This window comes from Gigantopelta aegis, chromosome 1 (assembly GCF_016097555.1).
Source record: "Gigantopelta aegis isolate Gae_Host chromosome 1, Gae_host_genome, whole genome shotgun sequence".
NCBI classification, from domain to species: Eukaryota; Metazoa; Mollusca; class Gastropoda; order Neomphalida; family Peltospiridae; genus Gigantopelta; species Gigantopelta aegis.
In genome coordinates this window covers 25,970,106-25,991,420 of record NC_054699.1, presented here as the reverse complement: position 1 = coordinate 25,991,420, position 21,315 = coordinate 25,970,106, and the positions used below count along the sequence as shown (strand labels likewise).

Here is a 21,315-nt window from a genome sequence, read left to right as displayed (position 1 = left end):
GCAAACTCAGGACAGTCTTTATAAAAGATTTGAAGAAAAGCTCACACTGTTGTTTAAATAAAATGTGTTGAGTGCGTCGTTAAATAAAACATTTCCTTCCTTCCTTCCTTCCTGTTTTTTTATTTTTTTATTTTTTTATTTTTTAAAACAAAGGATGTGTAAGGAAGAACAAGACAAAATACGGAATATAACTTTAATACCCTTCAAGACATACATGATCTGACAGCACATCAAGGCATTTCTAGTTTTTGGTTTCACAGCTGTAATAAAGCTGGAAACGACCGTTTCCTGAAACGAGTCTTTGCGTGGGAGCATGCGCAACCCACCGCAATAGGTTCCATCACCCAGTAATAGTAGTAAGTTCCGTCCCGGCATTCCTGTCTCACGACAGGGTGTTCGTGAATGATCGGCATACATCGGTAGATGCCGTTAATGCACGTTCTGCACGCGCACTGTGCCTCGAGAATGTCGTGCGGGTAGCGGTTGGGGTCCTGGTTGAGCGTGTAGTTCCAGGAACACAGGGAGTTGTCGTTCACAAAGAGCTCTCCTAACGAGGAGTCCTCTGGTTCGGCTGGACAGGATTCCTCGGGGATGTCCCTCAGGTGCCGGGACCGCCGCTGGGGGGCGTTTATGACGGGCATAGTCTGAAAGACGTGGACGAGGCTGTTGTTCTCGTGCCGGCAGAACTGCGAGCTGAGGACCGGCTGGAGAGCGATCACTATGAACGTCACGCACAACTGTAACTGCAAGTAAAGGAAATGGTAATGTCTCTTTAACGACCTTCACCTCAAGACGTTTTAGTGAGCTACGGATATTTGGTGGCTACAATCGAATAAAAACAGAAACTGTGTAAAAAAATTAAAGTTTTTTTAATTTAACGACCCCACTAGAGCACATTAATTTATTATCTTCGGCTATTTGATGTCAAACATTTGGTAATGCTCTTTAATTGAGAGAAAACTCGCTACATATTTCCACTAGTAGCAAAATGGCCTGGAAATGCATGGCACACACATTCGACGTGGATTTACCCATACCTACTCAACACTGTGCTGAAGACAAAGTCATCAGCAATGCTGAAGACAAAGTCAAAGTTTGTTTTGTTTAACGACAACACTAGAGCACATTGATTTATTAATCATTGGCTATTGGATGTCATACATGTGGTAATTCTGATCCATAAGGTCAATCCATACATTGATTGCCGACCTCATGCGCAACTGAAATTTAACTTTTTTTTAGCAAAACTAAAAAGCGTTGAACGAACGCACACTAAAATTTAATATGAACTGTGTTAAAATCATACTGAATTGACTGAAAAATTAGGGTAAGGTTTGAACAGAAGTAAAATTGGGTGGAGTATAAATCTAGCTTTACATAGAAAACCCGCTACATTTTTCAGTTAATAGCAAGGGATCTTTTATATGCACCATCCTACAGACATGATAGCACATACCACGGCCTTGGATATACCAGTCGTGGTGCTCTGACTGAAACGAAAAATAGCCCAATGGACCCACCGAAAGCTTTACCACTGGGCTATGCCCCAGCCATGTAACTGCAAATAAACGAAAAGGGTTGTCTGTTTAACGACGTGAACCTCGGCATATTTCTGTATTCTACGGCTATTTAGTGGCTACAGTAAAATAAACGAAAAGGGTTGTCTGTTTAACGACGTGAACCTCGGTATATTTCTGTATTCTACGGCTATTTAGTGGCTACAGTAAAATAAACGAAAAGGGTTGTCTGTTTAACGACGTGAACCTCGGCATATTTCTGTATTCTACGGCTATTTAGTGGCTACAGTAAAATAAACGAAAAGGGTTGTCTGTTTAACGACGTGAACCTCGGCATATTTCCAGTAAAATAAACGAAAAGGGTTGTCTGTTTAACGACGTGAACCTCGGCATATTTCTGTATTCTACGGCTGTTTAGTGGCTACAGTAAAATAAACGAAAAGGGTTGTCTGTTTAACGACGTGAACCTCGGCATATTTCTGTATTCTACGGCTGTTTAGTGGCTACAGTAAAATAAACTAAAAGGGTTGTCTGTTTAACGACGTGAACCTCGGCATATTTCTGTATTCTACGGCTGTTTAGCGGCTACAGTAAAATAAACGAAAAGGGTTGTCTGTTTAACGACGTGAACCTCGGTATATTTCTGTATTCTACGGCTGGTTAGTGGCTACAGTAAAATAAACGAAAAGGGTTGTCTGTTTAACGACGTGAACCTCGGCATATTTCTGTATTCTACGGCTGTTTAGTGGCTACAGTAAAATAAACGAAAAGGGTTGTCTGTTTAACGACGTGAACCTCGGCATATTTCTGTATTCTACGGCTATTTAGTGGCTACAGTAAAATAAACGAAAAGGGTTGTCTGTTTAACGACGTGAACCTCGGCATATTTCTGTATTCTACGGCTATTTAGTGGCTACAGTAAAATAAACGAAAAGGGTTGTCTGTTTAACGACGTGAACCTCGGCATATTTCTGTATTCTACGGCTATTTAGTGGCTACAGTAAAATAAAAACAGAAATGGTGCAATTCGATTGTAATTGTAATAAAACAATATGCTATAACCAGTAAACATAGATAACCTTTGATGATGATGATGATCATGATGATGTTAGCAGTGGCGGTGTCATATTTGAGATAAGGTTGATAATGGTGCTGCTGATGATGATAGTGGTGATGGTGGTGGTCATATTTAACATTATGATGATGGTGATGGTGGTCATATGTGACATGATGATGACGGTGGTTGTTATATTTGACATGATGATGATGATAGTGGTGCTGGTGGTCATATTTGACATGATGATGATGATGGTGGTGGTGGTCATATCTGACATGATGATGATGATAGTGGTGGTGGTGGTGGTCATATTTGACATGATGATGATGGTTGTGGTCATATTTGACAATATGATAATAGTGGTGATGGTGGTTATTTTTGACATGATATTGATGATGGTGGTGGTCATATTTGACATGATGATGATGGTTGTGGTCATATTTGACATGATGATGGCGGTGGTGGTCATATTTGACATGATGATGATGATGATAGTGGTGGTGGTGGTCATATTTGACATGATGATGATGGTTGTGGTCATATTTGACAATATGATAACAGTGGTGGTGGTGGTCATATTTGACATGATATTGATGATGGTGGTGGTCATATTTGACATGATGATGATGGTTGTGGTCATATTTGACATGATGATGACGGTGGTGGTGGTCATATTTGACATGATGATGATGATAGTGGTGGTGGTGGTGGTCATATTTGACATGATGATGATGGTTGTGGTCATATTTGACAATATGATAATAGTGGTGGTGGTGGTCATATTTGACATGATATTGATGATGGTGGTGGTCATATTTGACATGATGATGATGGTTGTGGTCATATTTGACATGATGATGACGGTGGTGGTCATATTTGACATGATGATGATGATAGTGGTGGTGGTGGTCATATTTGACATGATGATGATGGTTGTAGTCATATTTGACAATATGATAATAGTGGTGGTGGTGGTCATATTTGACATGATATTGATGATGGTGGTGGTCATATTTGACATGATGATGATGGTTGTGGTCATATTTGACATGATGATGATGGTTGTGATCATATTTGACATGATGATGACGGTGGTGGTCATATTTGACATGATGATGATGATAGTGGTGGTGGTGGTCATATTTGACATGATGATGATGGTTGTGGTCATATTTGACAATATGATAATAGTGGTGGTGGTGGTCATATTTGACATGATATTGATGATGGTGGTGGTCATATTTGACATGATGATGATGATAGTGGTGGTGGTGGTCATATTTGACATGATGATGATGGTTGTGGTCATATTTGACAATATGATGATAATAGTCGCCCGTCAGGCACTCCATTACTGAGTCAGTCCCGCCCCGCTGGCAGGCGCTCCACTAATGAGCTACGCCCCGTCCCTCGGGTAGGCGCTCCACTAATGAGCTACGCCCCGTCCCTCGGGCAGGCGCTCCACTAATGAGCTACGCCCCGTCCCTCGGGCAGGCGCTCCGCTAATGAGCTACGCCCCGTCCCTCGGGCAGGCGCTCCACTAATGAGCTACGCCCGTTCCCTCGGGCAGGCACTCCACTAATGAGCTACGCCCGTTCCCTCGGGTAGGCGCTCCACTAATGAGCTACGCCCGTTCCCTCGGGCAGGCACTCCACTAATGAGCTACGCCCCGTCCTTCAGGCAGGCGCTCCACTAATGAGCTACGCCCCGTCCCTCAGGCAAGCGCTCCACTAATGAGCTACGTCCCGTCCCTTAGGTAGGCACTCCACTAATGAGCTACGCCCCGTCCCTCGGGTAGGCACTCCACTAATGAGCCACGCCCCGTTACTCAGGTAGGCACTCCACTAATGAGCTACGCCCCGTTCCTCAGGTAGCCTTCCACTAATGAGCTACGCCCCGTCCCTCAGGTAGCCTTCCACTAATGAGCTACGCCCCGTCCCTCAGACAAACAGAGAAGGAAAACAGAGGCCCATTTCACTAAACATCGTAAGTTTACATCTGGTACGAGCAGTTATACCGGTCGTGCGTTTACAAGTGTTTGGCATCAATTTCACGCAGAAAATTGCATCATTACGGAAGCTAGAGTATTTTAAAGACGAAATAAAATGAAATATGTGTTCTTCTAACTATATATGTTGAACTATAATAGTAGTAAGAATTGTGGTTTTGTCGTAGATTTACGTTTACGTGTAAAACTAGGCTTAAGATGTTTGGTGAAATTGGGCCCTGGCTCGCATTTTAACATTTTGAGCTTAACGTCAAACAAAAGAACGATTAAGAGTGAAACGCCAGTCATAATATTTTTTGAAAGGTTCCAAATTGATTTTGCGTTTGTGTTATTAATTACAGGTTGGCGGGTGTTTGTGTTTGTTTGTTTGTTTGTCTGTGTGTTTGTTTGGCAGCAGAGCACGAAACCTTGTAGTTTGGTAGAAGATAACAAAAGAAAGAAATGGTTTATTTAACGACGCACTCAACACATTTTATTTACGGTTATATGGCGTCAGACATATGGTTAAGGACCACACAGATTTTGAGATCGAAAACCGCTGTCGCCACTACATGGGCTACTCTTTCCGATTAGCAGCAAGGGATCTTTTATTTGTGCTTCCCACAGGCAAGATAACACAAACCATGGCCTTTGGTGAACCAGTTATGGATCACTGGTCGGTGCAAGTGGTTTTCACCTACCCACTGAGCCTTGCGGAGCACTCACTTAGGGTTTGGAGTCGGTATCTGGATTAAAAAATCCCATGCCTCGACTGGGATCCGAACCAGTTTACACCTACCCTTTGAGCCTTGCGAAGCACTCACTCAGGGTTTGGAGTCGGTATCTGGATTAAAAATCCCATGCCTCGACTGGGATCCGAACCCAGTACCTACCAGCCTGTAGTCCGATGGCTTAACCACTGCGCCACCGAGGCCGGTCAGGTTTTTACGACACCTCTATAATACATAATTTAGTAGTCATCGGTTATTTGCTGTAAAACATTGTGTAATATTGATATATAGTCTTAGAGAGGAAACCTGTTACATTTTTCTATTAGTAGCAAGTGATTATTATATGCACCATCCCACAGACAGGATAGCACATACTACAGCCTTTGATGTACTAGTCGTGGTGCACTGGCTGGAGCGAGAAATATCCCAATGGGCCCACCGACGGGAATCGATCCTAGATCGACCGCGCATTAGCCCTACTGGCCCTACTGACCACACAATACAGTAATATTTGCTCTATATAATCTATTAGATCTATATGTAGCGGGACGTAGCCCAGTGGTAAAGCGCTCGCTCGATGCAAGGTCGGTATGGGATCAATCCCCGTCGGTGGGCCCATTGGGCTATTTCTCGTTCCAGCCAGTGCACCACGACTGATATATCAAAGGTCGTGGTATGTACTACCCTGTCTGTGGGATGGTGCATATAAAAGATCCCTTGCTGCTAATCGAAAAGAGTAGCACATGAAGTGGCGACAGCGGGTTTCCTCTCTCAATATCTGTGTGGTTCTTAACTATATGTCTGACGCCATATAACCATAAATAAAAATTAATGTGTTGAGTTCGTCGTTAAATAAACCATTTTCTTTCTATCTTTCTTTCTCTACGACCTGGGCGAGGCGTAGCCCAGTGATAAACCGATCGCTTTAAGCGCGGTCGGTTTGGGATCGATCCCCGTCGGCGGGCCCATTGGGCTATTTCTCGTTCCAGTCAGTGCCCCACGACTGGTATATTAAGGAAGGAAATGTTTTATTTAACGATGCACTCAACACATTTTATTTACGGTTATATGGCGTCAGACATGGTCAAGGACTACACAGATATTGAGAGAGGAAACCCGCTGTCGCCACTTCATGGGCTACTCTTTTCGATTAGCAGCAAGGGATCTTTTATATGCACCATCCCATAGACAGGATAGCACATACCACGGCCTTTGATGTACCAGTCGTGGTGCACTGGCTGGGGCGAGAAATAGCGCAATGGGCCCACTGACGGGGATCGATCCCAAACCGACCACGCATCAAGCGATCACATTTACCACTGGGCTACGCCTCGCCCCTCACTGGTATATTAAAGGCCGTGGTATGTGCTATCCTGTCTGTGGGAAATCCCTCGCTTCATTATAAAAAATGTAGCGGATTTCCTCTGTTGACTACGAGTCAGAAATTTTATGAAATGTTTGACATCCAATAGCCGACGATTAATTAATCAATGTGCTCCAGTAGTGTCGTTAAACAAAACAAAACAAAACAAAATTCTATACGACTTATATAGTTACAAATCATATTGCCCTTCACCTTTTTCAATAATACGAAATGCTATTTGTTGTCGTAAATCTTGACATTTACGCTTATCTTTGGTGACAAGTAAAATTGCAAATGGATCGAAAGAAAGAAATGTTTTATTTAACAACGCACTCAACACATTTTATTTACGGTTATATAGCGTTAGACATATGGTTAAGGACCACACAGATTTTGAGAGGAAACCCGCTGTCGCCACTACATGGGCTACTCTTCCGATTGGCAGCAAGGGATCTTTTTTTTGCGCTTCCCACAGGCAGGATAGCACAAACCATGGCCTTTGTTGAACCAGTTATGGATCACTGGTCGGTGCAAGTGGTTTACACCTACCCATTGAGCCTTGCGGAGCACTCACTCAAGGTTTGGAGTCGGTATCTGGATTAAAAATCCCATGCCTCGACTGGGATCCGAACCCAGTACCTACCAGCCTGTAGACCGCTGGTCTGCCACGACGCCGGTCAAATGGATCGAGTTTCACACCTAACCTTTTTAGTATTACTACCGGCCTCAGTGGTATCGTGGTCAAGCCATCAGACATGAGGCTGGTAGGTACAGGGTTCACAGCACGGTACCGGCCTCAGTGGTATCGTGGTCAAGCCATCAGACATGAGGCTGGTAGGTACAGTGTTCACAGCACGGTACCGATCTCAGTGGTATCGTGGTCAAGCCATCAGACATGAGGCTGGTAGGTACAGGGTTCACAGCACGGTACCGGCCTCAGTGGTATCGTGGTCAAGCCATCAGACATGAGGCTGGTAGGTACAGGGTTCGCAGAGTTTTAACGACTCGATGGGTAGGTGTAAGACCACTACACCCTCTTCTTTCTCACTAACCACTAACAACTAACAATTTATCCTCTGTCCTGGACAACCAGCCCAGCCAGATAGCTGAGGTGTGTGCCCAGGACAGCGTGTTTGAACCTTAATTGGATATAAACACGAAAATAAGTTGAAATGGAAAAAATAGTATTGCTTTCCGACTACCGTACGTTGAAGCTCGATTTAGGGGGCGGGAGTGTTCACTTGAGGTGCTTACGTCGCAGGATCGAACCACCTCAGTGGATCAATTCAACTGACTGGGTTTTTTTCTTGTTCCAACCAATGCACCATAACTGAACAAAGGCCACGGTATGTGTTTTCCTGTCTGTGGTAAAGTGCATATAAAATGTCCCTTGCTGCATTAGGAAAAATGTAGCGGGTTTCCTCTGATGATAACGAGTCAGAATTACCAAATGTTTGACGTCCAATAGCCGATGATTAATTAATACAGAACAGAACAGAATTTATTTACACTCTGGCCGTTCAGCAACGGCATAGGAGGGCTACATAATATAAAGGAACATATATATATATATATATATACATGAAGAATTTGGGATTTACAATATAAATGTAAATATGTACACACATTCACTTCACAATATACACATGACAAGATGGTGGTTGACAATATATGCAGTAAATAAGTTATTTTCCAGTATAAACAGTACAATCCTTAAATACTGTTAGTTTGGGTGTATTTTGAGCGTTTAAAGATATTAGTAATAACATTTATTAATTTTGATAAGTTCTTTAATACACTGATTCGTTTACTGTTCATGAGTTGTTTGAATTTGAAAGTATTTGGTCGTGTATAATAATATGGATGTAGAAACTGGACCCTGGAATCATGAAAATATTTACAGACGAAAATATAATGGTATTCGTCACCAATGTCTATTTCATCACATAGGTTACATAGCCTGTCTTTCTTAGGTATGTTATTCCAGCGTCCAGTTTCAATAGGCAAATAGTGATTAGATAATCTGAATTTCAAAATAGTTGTCCACATCTTTTCAGGGATAACAGTAAGATATTTTTCTAGACTGAGGTGTTCTTTGTAATATCTGTATGTAGTGCCTTTCGATGAGAGTTCTATTTCGTTACTCCATGTTTGTAAATATTGGTCATATTGTCTATTTTTTATTTGTTGAGAGAGGACCTTAACTGATACAAAAGATTGGGAAAGCCAGACATCGCTCATTCCTAAATTATTCAGGATATTTTTTACTGTAGTGATCCAGTTATAATTGGTATTATTGCTAAGATGGTCTAATAACATTGCTTTATATAATAAGAAAGATAGTTTAGATTGTTTCCCCGATACAATTCGTGCCCAATAACAGACCATTCGTCTGTATATAGTTAGCTCGACAGGCATTCTCCCCAGCTCTCCATATAACATAAATAGTGGTGTCGAATTTTTTACTGGTAAAATATGTCTGAAATTTTTTATTTGGACAGCGTTTAAGATATCAGTTTTCTCATGTCCCCAAATTTCGCACCCATGTAGTAAAACTGGAAGGATCATCGAGTCGAACATTTTAAGTTTACAGTCGACTGACAGAAAATGTTCTTTGGCTTTTGCAAGTACAAAATACATTGCTTTGGTAGCTTGTTGTTTAAGTCTCATCTTTGTAATTCGGAAGTTATTTTTATTAGTAAATGTAATTCCTAGATATTTATACTCTTTAATGTTTTCTAAAGCAGTGTTTCCTATCTTGAAAATATGTCTGTAGTCTTTAGCTGTACCGTTAAAAATAATTACCTTCGTTTTAATGATATTAATTTTAAGTTTCCATGTCTTGCAATATTCATAAAAGGTGTTTAACGTATGCTGTAGGTCAGATGCAGTTGTTGCTAAGAGGGCTGTATCATCAGCATATAGCAGACAGATAAGTTGAAGACCAACGTCAGTTGGGTTTTCGGGATTATCTGGGATAGGGGAAAGCCCTTCACATCCATGATTGAATAAGTAGTCTTCTAAATCATTTAAATATAAAGAAAATAAAACAGGTGATAAATTTTCGCCTTGCCGGATACCGTTGTTGCATGGAAATAGCCCGGAGTGTTGGTTGTTTACATATATAAGTGATTTAGTGCAAGTGGTTTACACCTACCCATTGAGCCTTGCGGAGCACTCACTCAGGGTTTGGAGTCGGGTATCTGGATTAAAAATCCCATGCCTCGACTAGGATCCGAACCCAGTACCTACCAATCTAATTAAAATTAGCTCCACTATTACATGTGGATCTAACACCAGCCAGTTGGAGCTCATGTCCACCAATCAAAACCTTACTTGCAGAATCCGATGGCCTAATCACGACGCCACCGAGGCCGGTTTACGGTTATATGGCGTCGGACATATGGTTAAGGACCACACAGATTCCCCGTCGGTGGACCCATTAGGTTATTTCTCCTTCTAGCCAATGCACCACTTATGGTTAATCAAAGGCCGTGGTATGTGATATCATGTATGTGCGATGGTGGATGTTAGCCAGGGTAACTGTCAGAGAACAAAACGGACATTTGGACAGTTATGACGCTCTAATACCGCCAGAGAATAATGGGTATCAAAACTGCGCAATCTGTGCCAACCAATCAAATTTCCGCTGTAGTACAACTACAATCCTATGTTTGACGTTAAATACCATTACATCGAGCATTTTCGAGCTCCCTGATAACATTTATTTTCTCACATATTAAACACTAATACACACACTACCAGGCATGGCGGAAGCAAGTAGACATTGGGTAGAGGGAGGGGCAGGCTGAATGAGATCGAGGGTGCAAAGGAAAGTTTGTTGTTGTTTGGGTTGTTGTTTGTTTTTTTGTTTGTTTGTTGTTGTTGTTGTTGTTGTGTGTTGTTGTTGTTGTTGTTGTTTTTGTGTTGTTGTTTTTTTTGTTGTTTTTTTTTGTTTGGGGGGGGGGGGGGGGTTCGGGGGCATGTCCTTCAAAGTGTAAAAAAATAAATTGAACAATTCAAAAACAAAATTTCTAACATAAAATTGGTACCAAATATAAATATGTAACAACCTATATCATTATAATCTTACAAGGTCTAGAAAACACAAAACAGAAATGATCAGTAATAACAAAAGTAAGAACAAGCTCGTATAATTTAAATATCAAAACAGGACGATATCAAACTCAACAAATTCCAACAAAAAGTTAAAGTTTGTTATGTTTAACGACACCACTGACTATAGCATATTGATTTATTTATCATCACCTATTGGATGTCAATCATTTGGTAATTTCAACATTTAATGCTAGAGAGGAAACCAGCTACGCTTGTTTTTTTTTACATTAATAGCAAGGGATCTTTTATATGCACCATCCCACAGACAGGATTGCACATACCACGGCCGTAGTTATACCGGTCGTGGTGCACTGAGTGGAACGACAAATGTGTATTAGTGGTGAATAAGCGATCAATGTAACGATATTTAGCGTCAAACATAGACATGTGTGTTGTATTAGAGCCGGAATCTTTGTCTACCGTGTGGTAGTCAGCCATTCCGTGTTTTAATTATAGACTAATCTCTGACTGGGAGAGCGGGCGGGACGTAGCCCAGTTGTAAACCGTTCGCTTGATGCGCGGTCGGTCTAGGATCGACCCCCGTCGGTGTGCCCATTGGGCTATTTCTCGCTCCAGCCAGTACACCACGACTGGTATATCAACGGTTGTGGTATGTGCTATCCTGTCTGTGGAATGGTGCATATAAAAGATCCCATGCTGCTGATCGAAAAGAGTAGCCCATAAAGTGGCGACAGCGGATTTCCTTCCTCAATATCTGTGTGGTCCTTAACCATATATCCGACGCTATATAACCATAAATAAAATGTGCTGAGTGCGTCGTTAAATAAAACATGTCCTTCCTTCCTTCTGACGGAGAGAGCGATCATAACCGTACAAATATCCGTCTAGCTCTCAAAAGGCAGAGTACTCGAGTTAATATTTACTGTATGCCACACCATATTAATAATCAGCTGTTACTATAACATTGGCACGAAAACTACTGAATAAATTTGCTATATCCACAAGGATTACTCGTTTTTATAAGCAGCAAGTCTTTCCCGTTGAACATAGTTAGGTACTGTACCTTCGTATTTTTTAAATTTGTATTTCTTACACACCCGTTGGTGAGAACATCATTCGTTATTTTTGATAACACATACCTGTTTACACTTGTACGTGCGTTAAAAATTTCAAGACATAGGACTGGCTGCTCGTAGATGATGAACAGGTCACCAATGCCATAGGCTACATCCAATGAAAAAACAGCACGATCGAAATCGATTACACTGTGACGTATACTAGTAGTTAACTTGACAATCATTTGTCTGTGACGAGCAAGTTAGCTACAAGTAAATAACTTTTAGTCGAAAAAGATGTAAAAATTTGCTTAAAACTTCTGTTTTGCTGATATATAAGAAATAGAATAATAAATTCATGTCCGTTAGATACTGTTTATCATACAACTCGTTGTTGAAAAACGTATCATATTATATCGTGTCTATATACTGACTGTGAGGCACTGGATGGAATGTAAATATTTAAAGTCGCAGATCCTAGTTTCAACCCGTGAAAACGGAGACGAAGTTTGGTTAATTTATAAACCTGTTAAACACTTGGATAAAGTTTTACAATAGAATGAGACAGGAGTCTATGACGCTGAAACGGACCCCCCCCCCCCCCCCCCAAAAAAAAAAAAAAACCACCAAAAAACCCAAAAAAAAAAAAACCAACCACCATTAACAAATAGACCAGTCCGTCTCCATAACCGTTACTTCTTTGAGGTACGTGTGCTTTTTGAAAATATGAAAAATGCATTTCGTGGTATTAGAATCACCAGGGTGACTAGAAACACTTTCGGATGTATGGAAATGGATAATCTAAACATTAAAATTTAAACCTGAAATATAAATATGAGTGAAAGTTTGAAAGTTGGACAGTTTGAAGACACAGCTTGCTTTGGGATATATCTTTAATATTTATGGAACAATTAGAACATATTGCAACTCCAAAGTTGATATGCTTGTAACTGTAAGAGAAATAAAGAGTGCCTTTAATGTTTATATAAAGCTATTTAATTAGACGTAAACTGGAATTTATATCTCAGAAGGGTAGCATTGAATAGACGTATATGGACATGTGACGTAGCTTGTTTATGTCACATGACCACCATGAGTAACAAGGTGCACGTGGAACGGGCCACGTGGAATAATCATAATGTTTTCTCTCACATGCATGGTAGTAAAAGTGTGTTCCACAAGCATATGTTATTTTCAAAATACATGTACATTTAATAATAATGCCTTTACAGATGTCTACTCACCGTTTATTGCCACTTTTGTCCCATGTATGATGTATTATCGGGGTTTGTCTAATTTCAAGGGGCCGGGATGTAGTCCAGTGATAAAGCGTTCGCTTAATGCGCGGTCGGTCTAGGATCGATCCCCGTCGGTGGACCTATTGGGCTATTTCTCGTTCCAGCTAGTGTTCCATAACTGATGTAACAAAGGCCGTGGTATGTACTATCCTGTCTGTGGGATGGTGCATATAAAAGATCCCTTGCTGCTAATCGAAAAGAGTAGCCCATGAAGTGGCGACAGCGGGTTTCCTCACTTAATATCTGTGTGGTCCTTAGCCATAACCGTAAATAAAATGTGTTGGGTGCGTCGTTAAATAAAACATTTCCTTCCTTCCTTGTCTAATTTCAATTATAAAAGAAACCGGCTCTAATATTGAAAAAGCCGCCGTATTGTTTAAAAACTTGGGTTTGTGACTTTAATAGGTCTGTGACTTTAAGGTTTGTGACTTTAAGGTCTACTTAGCGACGTCGATCTTAACCTTTTCGTACAGGATCCTCTACCATCGAAAATAAAAATATATAGCAGGTTTTCTCTCTAAGACTATACGTAAAACAATTACCACATGTTGGACATCCAATAGCCGATGATGAATATATCATTATATCAATGTGCTCTAGTGGTGTCGTTAAATAAAACAAACTTTTAAACTTTTGTTTCAACAAGCCCAATGATAATTATAAATTTTAATTATGTTAACAATCAAACCAGAAGATACCAAATAAGTTTTTATTTTTTCGTTGGTTGGTTGGTTTCTTTCTTTTTCAACAATACTAACGATTTAACTATCAAAATTAAAAAAAAACAAAAAACTTAAATTGCTTTTAAAAACAAATTCCAATGATAATTATAATTTTAATTATGTTAACAATCAAATTAGAAGATACCAAATAAGTTTTTGTTTGTTTGTTGGTTTCTTTCATTTTCATCAATACTAACGATTTAACTATCAAAATTAAAATATATAAATTGAATTGCTTTTAAAAACAAATTTCAATGATAATGATAATTTTAATTATGTTAAGAATCAAATTAGAAGATACAAAATAAGTGTTTGTTTGTTGGCTGGTTTCTTTCTTTTTCAGCAATACTAGCGATTTAACAATCAAAATTTAAAAGAATATAAATTAAATTGCTTTTAAAAACAAAGTCCAATAATAATTATAACTTTAATTATGTTAACAATCAAACCAGAAGTTACAAAATAAGTGTTTGTTTGTTGGTTTCTTTCTTTTTCAACAATACTAACGATATAACTATCAAACTTAAAGGGACATTCCTGAGTTTGCTGCACTTTTTAAGATGTTATCCACTAACAAAGACTTTTTAACGATTGTAATTACATATCAAATATATTTTTCAGCATAAAATATTAGTGGCTGTGTATTAAATATGTTTTTGTACTAGGTTAAAATTTATTTTATTTCCAAAACATTTTTTTTTTTCGTACGTACGGAATTATTTGAAGAAAAAATCCAGTTTGAGCTTCTTACAAATATTAAGACGACCAGAAGCACATTGAATATACAGACACTCATATTCTAAACAAGAAAATATATTTAATATGCAAGTTTAATCGTAGAAATAGTTTATTAGTCGGAAACATCTTACAATGCAGCAAACTCAGGAATGTCCCTGTAAAATATTTAAATTAAATCGCTCTTTAAGACAGCTTACCGTGTTCATGATACCAGACTCGTTGTGGCGCCCTCTGGTGTTGTGGTCTTCTCTCGATCGACCTTTGCGTAGAACTCACAACTTTTATATCATCCACCCATTTTCTAATCCCACCTGTCTTCCCAGGCGGCAAATAGCAACACAGGTAAAATTAATATTAGCACCTGTATTTGCCACGTGCAGGTTCCGATATGCGTGGGCAGCAGCGTGTGGGAAGACAACGGTCACTGGAAAGGCAGAACGGAACAAAAAAAACCCACCCAAACACCAAACCTGTTATTTGAACCTAAATCACTAAAAATGACATACGACAGCGAGGAAATATGTAGCGCATTGTACAGTGAAGTGCGTTCAGGGGACAAGTTTTACTATTAATGGCATTCACTCGAGTGTGCAAACCGTGCACTTTTGTTCATTGTCATTGTAAGAAGACAGACTTGTGTTCTGGTTAACAGCAGATGACATTGCAATGGTTTGAATAAAGAAATAAGTTTGTTTTATTTAACGACGCCACTAGAGCACATTGATTTTTTATCTTATCATCGGCTATTGGACGTCAAACATATGGTCATTCTGACACTGTTTTTAGAGGAAACCCGCTGTCGCCACATAGGCTACTCTTTTTACGACAGGCAGCAAGGGATCTTTTATTTGCGCTTCCCACAGGCAGGATAGCACAAACCATGGCCTTTGTTGAACCAGTTATGGATCACTGGTCGGTGCAAGTGGTTTACACCTACCCATTGAGCCTTGCGGAGCACTCACTCAGGGTTTGGAGTCGGTATCTGGATTAAAAATCCCATGCCTCGACTGGGATCCGAACCCAGTACCTACCAGCCTGTAGACCGATGGCCTGCCACGACGCCACCGAGGCCGGTTTGTAATGGTTTGACGTCTTTTATTTAAATGCTCATCTTTCATTTCTCTCTTTGTTTTCTTTTCTTCTTCTTCTTCTTTTTTTTTTTTTTTTCTTTTTTCTTTTCTTTGATATAATGTATGGGTTTTTTGAAGTGTGTAATATTTGTTCAATATATCAAAGACACGGGCTATCGCTCTCTTTGTATTGCAGCTGGTCATAGGCAGCCCAGTGGTAAAGCGCTCGCTTGATGCGCGGTCGATATGGGATCGATCCCCATCGGTGGGCCCATTGGGCTATTTCTCGTTCCAGCCAGTGCACCACGACTGGTATATTATAGACCGTGGCATTTGCTATGGGGATGGTGCATATAACAGATCCCTTGTCTTAGACAGAAAAACCGCTACATTATTTTCCATTAGTAGCAAGGGATCTTTTATATGCACCATCCTAAAGAAGGGATAGCACATACCACGGCCTTTTATATAGCAGTCGTGGTGCTCTGGCTGGAACGAAAATAAAAAATGAAGCAGGTTTCCTCCGACGACTGCGTGTCAGAAATACCAAATTTGTGACATCCAGTACTGTATGTGCTCTAGTGGTGTTGTTAAACAAAACAAACGTTAACGCTGGCGCTATAATGGCGTCATACAAAAAGTTTTTTTTTTAAAGACACCACTAGAGCACATTGATTAATTAATCATCATTTCATTTCAACTTATTTTCGTGCTTATATCCCATTAAGGTTCAAACACGCTGTCCTGGGCACACACCTCAGCTATCGGGGCTGTCTGTCCAGGACAGTAGGTTAGTTGTTAGTGAGAGAGAAAAGGGTGTATTGGTTTTACACCTACCCATTGAGTCGTTAAAACTCGCTCTGGGTGGGAGCCAGTACTGTACTACGAACTCTGTACCTACCAGCCTTATGTCCGATGGTTTAACCACGACACCACCGAGGCCGATACAAATTAATCATCGGCTATTGGATGTCGATTATTTGGTAATTCTGACTCTTAGTCATCAGAGGAAACCCGCCACATTTTCAATTAGCAGCAAGGGATCTTCTATGTTGTGGTGCACTGGTTCGGACGAGAAAAACTGGCGTCATACAATCTATACTAGAGATCAGCTTTTGATACTATCGTATACTTGGTTTAACTTCCATTACACAAACTGGATGTCATACAATTGATATTTTGCACGCATTGTGTTCATAGGAAACCCGCTACATCTGTTCAGTAGCAGCAAACATGGTTTTAGGAATGGGGGAAGGAGGGTATGGGGCCCCCACGTGAGGCCCATATCATTTAGTTGTTTTTTTAGTCGGTCTAGTATCGATACCAATCGGTGGGCCCACTGGGCTATTTCTCGTTCCAGCCAGTGATCCACAATTGGTGCAAAAAAAATGGTTTGTTTTGTTTAAAGACACCACTAGATCGCATTAATTTATTAATAATTGGCTATTAGATGTCAAACATTTGGTAATTTTGATATATAGTCTTAGAGAGGAAGAAAGGAAGGAAATGTTTTATTTAACGACGCACTCAACACATTTTATTTACGGTTATATGGTGTCAGACATATGGTTAAGGACGACACAGATATTGAGAGGAAACCCGCTGTTCGCACTTCATGGGCTACTCTTTTCGATTAGCAGCAAGGGATCTTTTATATGCACCATCCCACAGACAGGATAGTACATACTACGGCCTTTGATATACCAGTCGTGATGCACTGGCTGGAACGAGAAATAACCCAATGGGCCCACCGACGGGGATCGATCCCACACCGACCGCGCATCGAGCGAGCGCTGTACCATTGGGCCACGTCCCGCCCTGCGAAGTTCGTTTAGGAGACAGTTAATATAATAGTGCTTTTAAACTGCGAGTAGTCGTAAATGGGAGATTTCGACATGAGCGCAGACATAATTTTAGTTGGTTGGCCACACAGAAAGGATCCAGAAGGTCCCCATAACCTTCTCTTTTTTTTTCTTTTTTTTTTTGGGGGGGGGGGGGGGGGGTTGGCGGCGGACGACGAGGGAGCATAGATGATGATGATGATAACTAGTTTAACGTGCCCATATTCCACTAGGGTTTCGAACACGCCCATCCCGAGTCCGACCTCTGATAAGATCGGTGGCCTGACTCGGGATGGGGGGGGGGGGGGGGGGGGGGGGGGTGAAAATGGGCAGAATTTTGAAAATAGTAATTAGTAAAAAAGTTAATAGAATAAATAAAAAAAGAGAAAAAGGTTACAAGCCAAAAATAAAAAAGAATTGACTGTTTGGCCGAATATTTATATAATTTGGAGCATTTTAGAAGGATAGTCCAAAATTAAATAAGAGAAAGAAGAGAGGATAGGACTATTTAATAATATTTAAAAAACCCCAGTAATTTCGACATAAAATTTTGAACGCAGATCTAAAAGTTTAAAGTCCGATCGATATGTCCACGTGAGTGGCCTCGTTAAGGCCGTTTGGGTGCACAGCTTAAAGAGACGAGATGGGTTGCATCCCGTCAAGAAAACCCCTAGATTGACAGTCGATAGACGTTGAAGGTGTAGTGCTGTGCTGAAATACAGATATTGAGAAGCCGGATCCGTCTGAACGAGAGAGAGTATCAGACTAGGGGGAGCATAGAAACCGCTCGTTACAATAACACCTCTGGCAAAAAGAGTTCCCCCCCCCCCCCAGTCCTGGAAAAAATCCTTAAATTCGGGCAAAAACAATAGAGACATTCTAGCAAAATGAGCTGGCATGAACACATTTTGCCATGTAATTTCATTATTATACACATGTACAAATGTATAGCGATTCGTTTGCAACTTTTCATCCAGAATTAGTTTTACAATTTTTACGTGATACTGACTATTACTCTAAATTTTAATTTGATCTATCTGTGATATTTGTATTTTTGCACAGTTCTTTACACTGTGTTTTATTTTGACACTTGAATTTTTATATTGATGTTGATCATCACATTGGTTTTCCATTACCACAGTTTGACAACCAATTTTTCGTTCTGGGGTGTCGTTAAACATTCATTCATTCATTCGTTTGCAACCCTATATAATATAGCCGTTTGGCAGTAATGCTAGTATGAATAAACGTTGTAATCCAGATTCGGGCACTTTTGTTTAATTTAACTTGCTCTGTAACTCTGTATCATTCGCTCCGCAAGGCTCAATGGGTAGGTGTAAACCACTTGCACCGACCAGTGATCCATAACTGGTTCAACAAAGGCCATGGTTTGTGCTATCCTGCCTGTGGGAAGCGCAAATAAAAGATCAAATGCTGCCGGTCGTAAAAGAGTAGCCTATGTGGCGACAGCGGGTTTCCTACAAAAAAAAAAACCCAGTGTCAGAATGACCATATATTTAACGTCCAATAGCCGATGATAAGATAAAAAATCAATGTGCTCTAGTGGCGTCGTTAAATAAAAACAAACTTTTACTTTACTGTATGATTAAAAATTGAAAACAGTTTATTTGTTCTAGGGTTGACCACCCCGTAACAAAGAGTGGCGCGTTACATGCATTTAAAGCTATTCAAAGATTTCAGTTCAGCATCTTGCGTCCAGCCTCGGTGGCATCGTGGTTAAATCACATCTGCCATAAGGCTGGTAGGTACACGGTTCGCAGCCCGGTACCGTCTCCCACCCATCACAAGTTTTACCGACTAAATGGGTAGGTGTGTGTAAGACCACTACACCCTCTTCTCTCTCAATAACCACTACCAACTATAATATAACCGACTGTCCTGGACAGACAGCCCAGATAGCTGAGATGTGTGCTCAGGACAGCGTACTTAAACCTTAATTGGATATAAGCACGGAAATAAGTTAAAGAAGAAGTTCAACATCTTGCGATTGAGGCATTGCGAAAAAGACTCCGGAAAAACAAAACCAACAAAAAGAAAAGAAAGTTAAATTATGCGGGGTTTTTTTTTGTTATAAGAAATTTCAGCGGGGGATGTGGGTACGGGGTTAATTAGTTTTTCCCAAGGTCATCAAATTCGTTGTTGCATTGTTATCCTGTACACCACGCGTTTGACTAACACGCGCAGTTTTAATTTCCTCACAGGTGCGGTTTCTTCATCAACTGACCTTAACGAACGGACAATCGGGGATGTCTTGATCAGTTATTCATACACCATTGACCTTTTATCCAGTTGTTAACATTTGCATTGTTTTCCCACATTGTAATCCAACATTTACGTTCATTCACTAATGTCACCCAGGTCGGGGCATTATAACGTAGGTCGAAATCGAACTTCGAAGAGAACTGATTTTAAACAACAACAACAACAACAACAACAATAATAATAAAAATAATAATAATAATATAACAATACTAACAATAACAATAATAATAATGTTTTGTTTTGTTTAACGACACTACTATAGCACATTGATTTACTAATCATTAGTTATTGTGTCAAACATTTTGTAATTTTGACATATAGTAGGCGACATTTTTGCATTATTAGGAAGGGATCTTTTATATGCACCATCCCAAAGACAGGATAACACATACCACGGCCATTGATATACCAGTCGTGGTACACTGGCTGGATATTAATAAGGAGAAGAAGACCGAAAAAAACAAAAACAAAAAAACCCCAAAAACCCAACCAACAAAACCAAACATGAAAAAAAAAAAGAAAAGAAAAAAGAAAGAAAGAAATGTTTTATTTAACGACACACTCAACACATTTTATTTACGGTTATATGGCGTCAGACATATGGTTAAGGACCACACAGATTTTGAGAGGAAACCCGCTGTCGCCACTACATGGGCTACTCTTTCCGATTTGCAGCAAGGGATCTTTTATTTGCTCTTCCCACAGGCAGGATAGCATAAACCATGGCCTTTGTTGAACCAGTTATGGATCACTGGTCGGTGCAAGTGGTTTACACCTACCCATTGAGCCTTGCGGAGCACTCACTCAGGGTTTGGAGTCGGTATCTGGATTAAAAATCCCATGCCTCGACTGGGATCCGAACCCAGTACCTACCAGCCTGTAGACCGATGACCTAACCACGACGCCACCGAGGCCGGTAAGAAGGAAAAGAAACAGAACCAAAAAACAACAAATAAATAAACAAGAAACAGCAAACCAACAATCCAACAACAACAAACCAAAACAAGCATACAAAAACACAGACAAATAAATAAATAAATAAATAAACAAACAAACACAGGCTTCGTTCTTAAGGCTGGTAGGTACTGAGTTCGCCTTTCACCGTCCTGGACAGATAGCCTAGACAGCATGCTTGAACCTTAAATTGGATCAGTATAAATGAATGGATGAATGAATAATAAACAAAGTAAAGAAGAAAGACGTGTACAAACAAACAAAACATAGATATGTATATGCATCCATACTTCTTGTACTTGTCCGATGCGCGATCGATCTAGGATCGATTCCAGTCGGTGGGCCCATTGGGCTATTTCTCGTTCCAGCCAGTGCTCCACAACTGCTATAACAAAGACCGTGGTATGTACTATCCTGTATGTGGGATAGTGCATATAAAAGATCCCTTGCTGCTAATCTAAAAGAGTAGCCCATGGAGTGGCGACAGCGGGTTTCCTCTCTCAATATACTAGTATGTGTGGTCCTTGACCATATGTCTGACGCCATATAACCGAAAATAAAATGTGTTGAGTGCGTCGTTAAATAAAACATTTCCTTTCTTCCTTCCATACTTCTTGTA

The 21,315-nt window shown here is 40.3% G+C and overlaps 1 protein-coding gene across 1 annotated transcript; it reads right to left on the bottom strand.

The window, feature by feature from the left end:
* Positions 1-240: 240 nt before the first annotated feature.
* Positions 241-15,024, bottom strand: LOC121367468 (interleukin-17F-like). Its single transcript, XM_041491657.1, has 2 exons — positions 14,746-15,024; positions 241-743 (listed from the first exon to the last, which is right to left on the bottom strand). The coding sequence occupies exons 1-2, from the start codon at positions 14,752-14,754 to the stop codon at positions 255-257; spliced, it is 498 nt and encodes a 165-aa protein (XP_041347591.1). The 5' UTR covers positions 14,755-15,024; the 3' UTR covers positions 241-254.
* Between the last annotated feature and the right edge of the window lie 6,291 nt (positions 15,025-21,315).